Genomic DNA, 13,593 nt, shown 5'->3' with positions numbered 1-13,593 from the left:
CACACACACACACACACACACAGAGGAAGCTCTGGTGGCCTAATGATAAGAAGCTGTGCACAATCTTGAGGTATGCTGTTCGGATCCACCAGCTCCTCCATTGGAGAAGGATGGGCAGTCTCCTCCTGTGTGATATACAGCCTCTGAAAAACTGCCAGTGACTCAGCCGTGGGCCTGGTCTAACTCAGAGGCACACAACAACAAACAGCATAGATAGATAGATAGATATTTGACAGTATTAAAACACATTTATTATTTTTAAATATACTAATTTAATTAAGCCTTCACATGAAACTAGTTTGAATTCATAAAATGTTGGCATATTAATATTTTTTTTTTAATAACAAAATCTGCCCGTTAGGAAGAGGTTTTTCTGGTTCTTTGCGTAAGCAATATGGGCAGATTTAAGACTTAAGAACTATACCACATTCTTGATATGTTTACTCTTATATTTGCAATATGTAAATAGTGACCTGTTTCAGTAGCAAATCTAGCATTTTAAACATAAGACCTAAATTGGATCTGCCATTGTGACTGTCAGTTAGAAATGAATTATTAACCACCCTTTTCCCAATTAACCACAATATTTTCTTTGGCTACTAAATTAAGGAGTTAGATTTGGCATCATGAAACCCATTCTCATAATTTAAGAAAATTTTAAAAAAACCCTTATATTTGACGTAAATACACAGACTCTGATTAGTCTGGAATACGGAATGATTATAAATGAAGAGCTCTCTTGAAAGATGAATACAAGACAATTTTTAAAATAACTTTTTTCACTTGGTTATTTTCTAGATACGCCTATTACTACTCAGGTTTAGGTGCTGGCGTTCTTGTTGCTGCCTACATTCAAGTTTCATTTTGGACGTTAGCAGCTGGCCGACAGATTCGAAAAATTAGGCACAAATTTTTTCATGCTATTCTACGACAAGAAATAGGCTGGTTTGATAAAAATGACATCACAGAACTCAACACTCGGCTGACAGAGTAAGTATGCGTGAATGCCACACTTTCAAAAAGAAATGAGCTACTGTGCAAACACTTGCCAAAGCGAGATCTTTTTTTTTTAAATCATAAAAGTTTAAGCAATTTATTGGGAATAAATTATTTGATGGCTGTTTCTAGAAGCATTTACAGCCTGTGCTACCATGTGTTTTTCGCATTTCTTCATTTTCCTCCTCAGTTGTGTAGTTGGTTTATGTAAAGCCTCATCCATGTGTTATACTTGTTTCTCTCTCGTGGATCCCACCACAGGACCTCACATGTGCTAGATACTCAGTAAAGACCATTGAATGAGAGAGTAGGGGAAAAAGGAATGAACTGACTGAAACTTATCCTAGTAATTGTTAACTCTGCTTATTCAACAAGGGAGCTCTGGTGGCATATAGTCCGTTGGAAGTTGCACTGCTAACCCAACAGCCAAGCTCTCTCTCGTTTTGTTTTGTTTTGTTTTGTTTTATTTGTTGCGTGCTGTCGACCCAGCACCAATTCATAGTTGACCATCCCGTGGTCTTTCAGAGGCAGTTAATCACACAGGAGGATTCTACATTCTTTTTATGCAGAGTAGCTGGTGGATTTGAACCACATGCTTTTGGGATTGAAGTGGGTATCCACCAGGCTACCAGTGCCCTCTACTGCTCTGAATCCCCCAGTAGCTACTTGAGAGAAAGATGGCAGTTGCCTCCTCTGTGGGTCTACAAAACTCTTTGAAGAGTCAGCTATGAATCAGTTCTGACTTGATGTCAATGTGAGAGAGAGAATTTATTCAACAAATATTTGAGTACTTATTTTGTGCCAAACACTGTTGTAGATGTTTAACAGGCAACAAAAATGAATATTGCTGACCTTTTGGTGATTAAAGAAATTCCTGCAGGAGAGATATATGATAAGCAAGAAATAGAATAAATAAGGAACTTATATACTGAGCAGTAAATTAGATGGTAAAACAATTAAGTACAGCAGACCAAAGGTATTCGGATTGACCAGGGAGTGAGGAAAAGTTGTACATTAAAATAGTGTGGTCTTTCTAAAGGTATCAGTTAAATGAAAATTTGAAAGAGGTAGGAGCTATCTGTGAGAAAATATTACACAAATCACCCTGTGCAAGCCCTTAAGGTAGGACGGAGTGTCTCTGGAGAATCTTTTTTGATGCAGTAAAAAACAAAAAACCCCAAAAAAAACCCCAAAACCAAGGTCAAGGCATTTACAGCCTTATCTCTCTCTCATCTGTCTCTTCTCTGTCTCTTCTCTCTCTCTCTCCCTCTCTCTCTCTCTCTCTCATTTCCATAGTCGGAACCCATTCACAGCTGACTCTCTAGTGGATTTTTAGAGACTATTTAATCACATAGGAAGAAATTGCCCATCTTTTTCCTTCAGAGCTTTTAGTGGATTTGAACCAGCCTCCTTTATGTTAGCAGCGCAACTCTCTGTACAGGCTCTGTTAAAGCAGCTCAGATAGCATAGTCAGAGTGCTGCATTGCTAATCAAAAGGTCAGGTGTTTCTGGTGGTTCAAATCCATCAGCTACACTGAAGGGGAAGGATGAGTCTCCTCTCATTAAGACTTAAAGCTTCAGAAACCCAATAGAGGGTTGCTGTGAGTCAGAATTAACTCAGTGGCAAAGAGTTTTGAGTGAGGCCTTGATTGGTTTACCTCTGAAGGAAATTAAATAGATGGTTCTAATCCAGGAAGAAGCATGCTTTAACTTCTGTTTTCAAAGGTTCACACCGTTGTGCTGAGAAAGGGCTGTGTCCTGCATAGAAGGACAAGAAGCCATTCCTTATTACCCCTGATTTTATGCAAATTGACATGTATGTTCAAAATGTTAATGTTTTTCTAATAGGATTAATTAATTTAATAGTGTCACTTTTAATAATATTCATTTCGTAGAAGCTTGAATTCATCCTGAATCCTCTGTGCACCACTTAGGTGAGGAAGTATCATCCAAGATTTTAAAAGAGGCTTGCGTTAAACAAACAAGTTGCATCTATGTCTGTTTGTTACATGTCTACTTCGCCTTGCTAGCTGAACACCTCCTGCCTGTAACCACCTAGGTGTGATCTTTTTTTAGTGACATCTCCAAAATCAGTGAAGGAATTGGTGACAAGGTTGGAATGTTCTTTCAAGCAGTAGCCACGTTTTTTGCAGGATTCATAGTGGGGTTCATCAGAGGTTGGAAGCTCACTCTTGTGATAATGGCCATCAGCCCTATCCTGGGACTCTCAGCAGCTGTTTGGGCAAAGGTATGTGAAACCTGAAAATTAGCATGTGCCTGGGAGTAAAAGGATATCCTGCTTGGAAAGGTGGAAGGGCAGCAAAGGAGAAGACGACCGTGAAAGAGTTGGCAAGTATGTCAGAGATGGTGAGGATGACACGGAATAGGACAGGGTTCATGAGATCACTAGGAGTCATGTGCAGCTCAACGGCACCTAACAACAACACCAATTGTTATTTTTAACATGCAAGGTTCTGGTATTTGTACATCTGCAGATCAGCATTGAATGTCATTTGAAACCACATCTGACAGTAGGTTGTTAATATGTTGCCTTAATGAAGAATCTTATTTAATTTTTTAAAAATCTTATTTTTAATGATTCAAAATGTTCTCGTTCTCACCTCAATCACAGATTTTCTGTACCATGGCTATTTCTTTGATTAAACCTTCTAGTATAACAGTTTAAATTGTATATGTGGTTATTTCTTTATTTTAGGAAAGACAATTTATTTAATACCACATTCCTGCAAGTTCTTTCATGAATCAATATGAAATTTTTCAATTAAGTTTGTACTTTTAACATGGATTTTTAATTGTTACTCTGACAGTTAGATGGTCCTCTCCTAGTGCTACTTTGCAGTAAAATACTCCTAATGTACTCTGTTTAGCCAACATTGCAGAGTAGAGAAATCTTACTGGCAGTTTTGACCCATTCTGAGGTTGATCATTTACTGAGTGAAGTATTTGTATCTCTCTTATTTTTCTTTTTCTTTTTTATGTGTGGCATGTCTTTTAGCCATCCAATTATTCAATAGCGTTCTCATGAGTAAATCTGGAAGTATTGTGTTCATAGTAATTAAAAATCATGACATGATGAAAGAAAGACTAGTGAATTCTCTCAAGCAGTTAAATTGTATACTATTTTACAGTCAACAGAGAAGAAAACCTGTAGTAGATGTGGAACCTGACAACATTTACAAAAATGCAATTTGGATATTTACGTGTAGCTTTCCTTTCCCCAAGTCATCTTGGAGAGTCTGACTGGAATGGATCAGACCTAACCTGTGTAGGGAGTGGAAGTGGCCATGAAAAGTAGTGCCTTGCTGTTTAGAGTGGCCATTACTCAGGAACTGGGGAAAGGATAGGGCTTGAGAAGAGAAGAGTAAATTAAAGGGCTAACTAGATCATCTTGAACTTTTCCCCCTATGTAAAGTCATCACTCTTTTTCTTCTATCCAGATACTCTCGGCCTTTACAGACAAAGAACTAGCCGCATATGCAAAGGCAGGTGCTGTAGCGGAAGAGGCTCTCGGGGCAATCAGAACTGTGATCGCTTTTGGGGGACAGAACAAGGAGCTGCAAAGGTCAGGAAGGTTCTTCTTGTCCTTTTCCATTTTGAACTCACATTTTGTTGCTTTACCTTTTGTGGTGTTCATTATTTCCTACCCCTTGTGGTACAAGATAGGACGAGGTGATGATCTTGTTCATAGGGTCGCTAGGAGTTGAAGTTGACTCAACAGCACCTAACGACAACTGGGCAAAAAATAAACATAGTTTAGTGACGACTATATTTTCACTCAGGTGAGGGTCTACAGTAGGAGTTCTTAAATTTTACTTTTCCACAGACTCCTTTGGCAGTCTCACTTCTCTGAAAAATGTTTTTAATTTTGTGAAATCAAATACATTGGATTGCAGAGAAAACCAATTATATTGAAATACAGCTATAAAACATTTCAATTTAACTCTACTGTTAACTTGCTAAATAATAAGATGTAACGACCAGTCTTATAGTAGCAGTAATTTCAAAGTAAAATGTATATTTAAAATATTTCAATGTGTCTATAACAATTATGATGTTTTTAAAAAAACACTGAGTAATAAAATTCTAGTTAATACTTACAGTACCTTAGTAGGGAGCTCTGGTGGCCTAGTGGGTTAACAGTTGTGCTGCCATCCCAAAGGGAAGGAGTTCAAATCCGCTAACTGCTCCACAGGAGAAGAATGGACAGTCTCTTCCCATGAGATTCACAGCCTCTGGAAGTCCACTGGAGGGTCAGCTATGAGTCAGGGCCAACTCAATGGCACATAACAACATACTATATTTGTAGTATGATACATGGAGGGAATGCTGAATTTTATTTAAAGGTTACTGAAAATATGTGATTGTTTTGCATTCAAGTTCACTCCTTTACCATGTGGCCCATGTCAAGTACCCTGGCTTCAAAAAATATGATACACAAAGACTAAATGAAAGTCCCACAATTAAAGGTACTCTGCTCAATGTAAATGTTGCCAATTAACTTTATTTTTAAAATAACATCTGCTAATGATGTGTATGATTCCATGTAAAATATTTCCTTTTGAGTTCTGTAGAACTCTTGATTCTCACAACTCTTAGAAATAAAAATTTTCTCTGGATGATCTCCAGCATTGAAAACAAAGATCCCCTAATCTCTCCATCTCATTTTCTATTTTCCTATTCCTAAAGCCCTCTTCTAAACCATCATGTTCACAATTCTCTAACCTCTTCCTTTTTTCTCTCTCACTGCTGCTTCCTGTACACAATAGTCCACACAGACCACACTAACCCTCAGTTGGACCTCAGGATGTCAGTGTAATCAGTGCCGCTCCATTAGCCGCGGTAAGAGAGCCGCCTAAGTGAAGGTAATTACAGCATGTCCACCACTGTCACTGGAGCCTTGTGTCACATTACACATTGGGCCAGATGTGAACCTTCCTGAGAGTGCCTTGAGGCCCAGCCACACAGGAGTAATCATAATGCTGAACGAACGTGGCATGCTGGCTTTATTCTGAGACCTGGCTCTGCTGGATGGATACAGCACCCACATTTGAGGGGAATTCACTCAAGTGTTGAGTACTTTCAGGGATTAAAAAGACGAACATTTTGGTGGAAGCATACTTGTATTTTTTCCTTTTCCTTCTTCTTAACTAATACATCCCCATGCTTCATTTGCCTGAAATTTTTTAAAGTGGTGCTGTTGGGGTTTTGTTAGAAACAGAAGCACCCTAATTAGTGTGATATTTTCTCTAAAATCTCATTATGTAATCTTTGGATTTTTTGAAAAAATAATTCAAGAAGCAAAAATTACATTTTCATGGGTCTCTAATGAGGAAAAAGTAGATTTAATTTGACATAAAATTATTACAATGTATCAGAACCAGTCTGGACAGTTCTATCTTGACACCAAATCCAAGAATCCAGTCATATCAATTTGAGTTGCTATTCACAGATATGATGATATACTGAGCAAAATTCAAGAAAAGGTGAAATCCTAGCACAAAAAATGTAATAAAAATAGGAATAGGAATTATCAAGTTTTTCCAGTTATGTGTCAAACACTGTATCAACTTCTGTCTATTAGCATATAACCACTTCACGACTATTTTGCAAGGTAGGCATTATTGACTCCATTGTACAAATGCCAAGACATCTTAGAAAGTTGAGTAAGAACTCCTATCTCATGAGCAGGGACTACTTTATAGCATTGTACTCTGGCTTGACAGTGTAAGGACAGCCCAGTCAGAAACTTTAAAAAATTAGAGAAGCCCAAATTTATGTAGAAGACCATGTGAAACTCCTGCCTCTCTCACACAAGGGCAGTAGTGGGGAAGCCACTTTTTCTTTTCTCCAGTAGAGGAGAGAAATTGAGTTAGGAATCTTAAGTGTTTTGAGTCCTGAAACTATTCACATTTGGTGCCATTTTAGTTGACTTGATTTTTCTCCTTTTATTTTAACCTGCCTTGTGAGGGTGGCAGGGTGAAGGTAATATCATTCCATCTTCCAAGGTAGAGTATCCAATTCTGGAATGGCCATGGGAAAGTTGGTTGGACTGGCATAAGTCAATGAAAGTGGGTTCAGGCTGGTAAATAAAAGGCTCAGATCTGTTCTAGCCCTGGCTGCTCCTGAATTGATGAAATTCCTAGGGAACTGGGTCTTACCAGGGGTTATTACCTAAATGTTTTGTTCCTTGAACCTCCAACTATACAGGAAGTGAGTATGGTTCATACTATGGCTTCTTTTTCATATTATAATATTCTTTCATTTTCTGATAGGTATCAGAAGCATTTAGAAAATGCTAAAAAGATTGGAATTAAAAAAGCTATTTCTGCAAACATCTCAATGGGAATTGCCTTCCTGTTAATATATGCATCATATGCACTTGCCTTCTGGTATGGATCCACTCTGGTGATATCCAAAGAATATACTATTGGAAATGCAATGACAGTAAGTTGCTCTTTAATATTCGTGAAGAACCTGAACATGTTTTTTCTTCATCTACCCTTTTTTTTTTTTTTTTTGCTACATATTCTTGGCAAAACCTGGGCTATCATTTTATACTTTTGTCTTTTCATTAATCTTCTTCACCAAATTTTTATAGCTGGCCTTTTTGGGGTATGTTGTTGTTATCAAGTGCCATTGAGTTGAGTACAAATCATAGCGACCCTGTGAACAATAGATCTGAATCCTGTCCTACCCTGTGCCGTCCTTGCCATCTCTGATACACTCACGTCCATTGCCGCAGTCACTGTGTCAATCTACCTAGTTGAGGGTCTTCCTCTCCTTTGTCATCCCTCCATCTTTCCAAGTAGAATACCTCTCTCCAAGGACTAGCCTCTCCTAGAAACATGCCCAAAGTATATGAAATGTTGCTTTATCATCTCTGTATTCCTTTGGCAGTCATTGGGATATTCAGTTCTCTAACCCCACAGTTTAAAGGTATCATTTCTTCTTCTGTCATCTTTATTTGTTGTCCTGCTCGCAGATGCAGAGCAAATGGCTGAAAAGATCATGGCTTGAATCAGGCACACATCAGTCTCCAAAGTGATGTCATTACTTCTCAATAATTTGGAGAGGTCCCTGACTACAGACTTTCCCAGTACAATACATCTCCTGATTTCTTGACTGCTCATACCAAGTGTATTGATTGTGGATCCAATAAAATTAAGCCATTGACAGTTTCAGGCTTTTCTCCATCTATCATGATGTTGCCTTTTGGCCCAGTGATGAAGTTTTTTGTTTTCTTGATGTTGAGATGGAATCCATATTGTAGGTTGCAGTGTTGAATGCTCTGCAGCAAGTAATTCAAGGCCTCCTCACTTTCAGCAAGTGAAGTTGTGTTATCTGTTTAATGAAGGCTATTGATGAATCTTCTTCCAATCCCAATACAAAGCATAATTATGAGTGGGAGGAAATACAATAGTATGTAATTAGGCCAATCAACAAATATATATACATAATAGGTAAAAGGAAATAACAGTTAAATGAACTTATGAAGAATGAATATGAGTTTGAGTCATCTTCATGGTGCTATTGAGTTTCACTGTATAAAAAAATGTAATTTTACATAGGTCACTGTATATAGTAAATGTCAAATTCACATAATATAAAACATTCTCTGTAAAAACCTGAACCTCTTTATAAGTCTGAACTGACTCAGGCTGACCCTCCATTGAGTTTCTGGAGCTGTAAATGGAACAGGAAGAGATTGCCGGTCTTCTACGGAGTTGCTGATGGATCCGAAGGGCCTTTGAGTCAGCAGTGTGGCTCCCTATGGATAATGCCACTGGAGATCCCTATAGAGTTGTTTTGAATGATTGATGTTTGTTTTCTTTTCCAAAATAACTAGTTTACTTTTTTATGTTAAAGTGACATATATCCTACAAAATATTAAGATACAGAATTGGGAAAAATATAATTAATTAAATATAAAAATCTATATATGCCTAAAAAAATCTATATATGCCTAATAATAATATTTTAAATATATTCTTCAGATCATTTTCTGTATTAACTTATGAAGAATGTTTTCCCTTTGTTTCAAAACTTCTATATTATATATACCTTTTAAACTGTTTCATAAGCTGTCAGTGTTTGGGATCCATCTTACATGCCAGTGAAAATTGGAACATGTAACTATTAAACAGAAAAGTCTTTAAAAAAAGTCTTTCAAAATCTTGTCTTCTGAAAATAATGAACATAATTTGGGTCATTATGACAATTAGAAATTTTTAAATGCTTTGAAGTAATTTTTACAGTGATAGCTTTAGACTCTATTGAGCTTGCTTGGGCTATCTTGTTGGGTGAACTTCTTCAGTTCTTGAATTTTTTTAAGAAAGAATTTTGTTTTCCTCTCTGGCTAGCAGTTTGATGATTATCTCTACTTTTCCACTTCCTCATTTATTATTGAAGTTTTATGAAGAAAGGAGACTGGATCCTGCCCCTGTCCTTTGCCTTTTGTGATGACTTTGTCCTCTCTGTTCTCAATTTCCTCCGCTGTAGTGTATAGGGACATGAAATCCACATCATATGACTGAGGGGTCTGAAGTCAATAATGAAAGGAACCCAAGAATGCACCTTTCGTAAAGTACAGGAACTCTAGTACAGGAACTCTCTTGCATTAACTTGATAGCTTCTGTTTTGGAGGAGTGGCATCCACTTCCATAATAGCTTGCCTCCAGAAACCCTATGAACCTGGAGAGAGGATGAAAGGCACCCAAGTGTCGAGGAGTCTTCCTCATAGAGTTGTTATGAGTCGCCTGCAACTCGGCGGCACTTAACAACAACAACAACACAAGTTACCAGTCTGTCTTTATATTTCAAATAGTGGATACATATTTGGCAAATAATTGGGTTTTGAGTATGTGAAGTTCTATTACTATTATCTTCTGAGGAAATGAGTTTTCTCATCATGCCCAGAAATTAATGAGTAAATTATCTTTTTTTATGCTTGCCTCAGTGAAGTTATGATAAAAATTTGGATTCCCAAGGCAGTAGTCTTGGGTTTTCTATGTAAATGTATTTCCCTAATTAAAATAATAGTGAAAGGAGAGAGTGTTCAGTTTTGTGGGGGAAAGTAAAGAATCATCATGTGAAGGAATTCTTAACCAGTGTTCGTATGTTCAGTTTAGTGTTCTGTAAGGTGAAAACTGCCACTGTGTATGTATAGGAATACATATCTAAAGGAAATAATATATCTTTAAAGGGAACTTCTTAGAAAAATTCCTTGGAACTGAATTCTAATCAGATTCTTACATTGTTTCATCTTGAATATTCTGTTTAATACCATGAATTTAAAACCACATAGGGTTGAATAATAGTATGGATGGAAAATGTTTCTTTCTGACACTATGAGTTACAAGGTCAAGAAAACATGATTGAAACTCTTCCTGAACCTATTTAATTTCAGGAAAATATTAACAGATAATTTAGCCAGCTGATTCAGGTTTGGAAGCAGAAGTGGTATTCACTTCCTATATCACATGCCTCTAGACACTATATGAACTTGGAGAAATTACAATAGTTATAGAAAGACTTCAGGACTTTTGGAGAGAGAGAGAGAAAGAGAGACAGAGAGATATCCCTTGTATTTAAAAGTCAGTTAGGCCCCAGGGTCTTGTGTTATTTTATATTGGAGGAACATTCTTCTAAGTTGTATAGCACTCCTCTATCAATTTGCTGCACTGAGGTAATCTGGGTTTGCTGTGATGCTGAACCTTGTGTTATTAAGGGGTCAAATGCCATCATGGCTTCCATAGTGTTTGGTGGAGCTCCTAGTTTAAGACAGGTTTGGAAACAGGAGTGGCATCCACTTCCTAAACCACAAGCCTCTGGAAACCCTATGATCTAGGAGAAACAATTATAGTTATAGAAAGGCTTCAGGCCTTTTGTTCACAGGGTTGCTATGAGTTGTGCTTGACTCGATGGCAATCAACAACAACAACACAGGGGAAAATAGCAAGCTCTGGTGGCCTAGTGTTAAGAAGCTGCACTGGAACCCCAAGGGCATGCAGTTCAAGTTGACCAGCTGTTCCGCAGGAATAGGACGAGCAGTCTCCTTTCAAGCGCTTATCTATCTCTGAAAATCCACTGGAGGGTCAGCTATGGGTCAATTCCAACTCGATGTACACACCACCAATAACAACAAAGGAGGAAATATGTAATTTTTATATTGGAGAAGCCCATTTATGTAATGGAATTCTGTAATAGTCTTAAGAATTTGCTTTATTGCAAATATTAAAGGAAAAGTACAAATGTAGTTCTTTATGCAGTATGTTTCAAACAAACAGTATTTTAGATACTAATATATGCCAAAATGTGACTAATGATTTTCACTCCTGTTTTTTTGCTCAGGTCTTTTTTTCCATACTAATTGGAGCTTTCAGTGTTGGCCAGGCCGCCCCATGTATTGATGCTTTTGCCAATGCTAGAGGAGCAGCATATGTGATCTTTGATGTTATTGATAATGTAAGTCACTTAGTCTTTTAATACCAAAAGTCTTCAGTACTCAGATAATAAAATCTGGATTTAGGGTGTGTATCATTTAAAGTTTAAAGGTAAAGTTTAAATTGTGTGAAAATAAAGAAATGACCTCCTTGATAGTGAGACAAAAGTGCCTTGTCATAGCTTGAATTGTGTCCCAATCAAAAGTATGTCTATCTGCTTGTCTGGGCATTGTTCTCAGTGGTTTGGGAGTTAGGTAATAATGTAATTCTGCAGTTAGGTAATGATGTATTCACTGCCCCTCCATGATGTGATCAACCAAACTGTCGTGAAGAGTTACAGTAGAATTCATAACCTTCAATCAGGTTAGAATTCTGATCCATTGTAAGAATAGTTTCCATGGGATGTGGATCAAATCACTCTTCATCTTAAAAGAGACATAAGGAGAAAGAAATGAGCAAAGAAGGAGGCACATAATTCCAACAACAACAAAAACAAAACAAAACAAAAAAAACCAACACACCAACCAAGAGCCAGGAATGGAATGTGTCCTTGAAACCTAAAGTCCTGCACTGAGACCTTTTACAAATAGAAGACAGATGACAAACCACATGAAGATTGTTCATGAGTAGAAACTCAAAGAGACAAGATAGATTGTTTCTCCAGATCTACCTATTTATTCACTCATGGATAAGTATTTGATATTTCCCTGGTGATATGGTAGATTAATTGGACTATTAAATGGAAAGGTTTACAGTTTGTATTTGCCAGCTTCTCTGTGGAAGAACTTGAAACAACACAAGGGATACATATTTACAGCCTTGGAAAGTCTATGGAAGAGCAGTTCTGCTCTCCTCTGGAAAGCTGCTGTGAGTTGGACTAGAGTCAACTTTTATTACTGTCGTGCAGAATTGTGTATGTGATAGTGTCAACTTCTGCCATCTTTGACTTTGGTGTACATTCCAGTGTCTTCTTTTTTTCTTGATTGTGTTCTGCTGACACCCCCCCCCTTTATTGGGTATTGTCTTTCTCTTAATACATGTCTACTACCTAGTTAGCAAGGATCTCTGGTGGCTCAGTGGTAAGGAGTTGTCCTACCAACCCAAACACATGCAGTTCGAATTCACCATGAGAGAAAGCTGGGAAGTCTATTCCTATGTAATTTACTGCTTTTGAAAACCCACTTGAAGGGTCAGTTATGGGTTGGCTCTGATTGGTTGATACAAAACAACAATAGCAACTGAGTTAGCAGGGAGCTCTGGTGGCGTAGTGTGTAATGGGCTATGCTGCTAGCCCAAGGCTATGCTTCTTCACCTCCAGCTAGTGAGTGAGTGCGTGATCCAGCTCATATTTTTCTTTTCCTTTGCTTCCCATTTCTGGTAACTATTAAAGAATGTTTCTTTATATGCATAAACCTTTTCTTGCCTTTAAATATATATATTTGTTGTTGTTGCTATGCACAATCAAGTTGGAACCAACCCATAGCTAGCCCCTCTGGTGAGTTTTCAGAGGCAGTTAATCACACAAGAGGAGATTGTCTATCATCTATATCTATATCATCAATATCTAAATCTTTCTATCTATGTATCTATCTATTTGAGTGAAAGTTCACTGACCATATTGGGTTTTTATTTACTCATTTATATACATTTTATCTTAGAAGCGATAAGTGAGTAGGTAAGGAGACACCTGATAACCACCAAGAAACAGTAGCCAGAATAGAGCGTGTCTTTTGGACCTAAAGTCCCTGCACTGAGAACCATTACTCAAGAGCAGACACCCAAAAAAGGACCTTTCTCTCAAGGCAACAGAAATAGAACGTCTTTCTCTACAGCCAGCACCCTAAATTCAGACTTTTAGCCTCATACTTGACTCGATAGTACCTAACAACAATAGCCTCCTATGCTATGAGACACTAAATACATTTCTTATAGCCTTCCATTTGGGATATCTCTGTCATAGTGACACTAAAATACTAAGACAGAATTTAGTGCTGAGGGGACAAAGTGCTGTTCTAACAGTTACCTAAAAATGTGTAAGTATTATATTTTAGGGCATTATTTTTATCGTAGGAGTATGCAATGAGGGTTGCAGAGTGGATTATATTTGGGGGTAGGGGGTGGGGTTTGGGGAGGT

The 13,593-nt window shown here is 37.6% G+C and overlaps 1 protein-coding gene across 1 annotated transcript in view; it reads left to right on the top strand.

Annotated features, from left to right (window-relative positions):
* ABCB4 (ATP-binding cassette, sub-family B (MDR/TAP), member 4) overlaps positions 1 to 13,593 on the top strand; it is a 90,585-nt gene that overhangs the window by 20,825 nt on the left and 56,167 nt on the right. The window contains exons 5-9 of the mRNA XM_006891485.1: positions 799 to 990; positions 3,073 to 3,244; positions 4,455 to 4,579; positions 7,290 to 7,461; positions 11,368 to 11,481. Of these exons, the coding sequence (XP_006891547.1) occupies positions 799 to 990; positions 3,073 to 3,244; positions 4,455 to 4,579; positions 7,290 to 7,461; positions 11,368 to 11,481 (775 nt within the window). The remainder of the gene's footprint in view (positions 1 to 798; positions 991 to 3,072; positions 3,245 to 4,454; positions 4,580 to 7,289; positions 7,462 to 11,367; positions 11,482 to 13,593) is intronic.

This window comes from Elephantulus edwardii, unplaced genomic scaffold, assembly GCF_000299155.1.
Source record: "Elephantulus edwardii isolate Elephantulus edwardi_28Jun2011 unplaced genomic scaffold, EleEdw1.0 scaffold00098, whole genome shotgun sequence".
Lineage (NCBI taxonomy): Eukaryota > Metazoa > Chordata > Mammalia > Macroscelidea > Macroscelididae > Elephantulus > Elephantulus edwardii.
The sequence above is the reverse complement of the archived record's forward strand: the minus strand, read 5'-3'. Positions and strand labels throughout refer to the sequence as shown.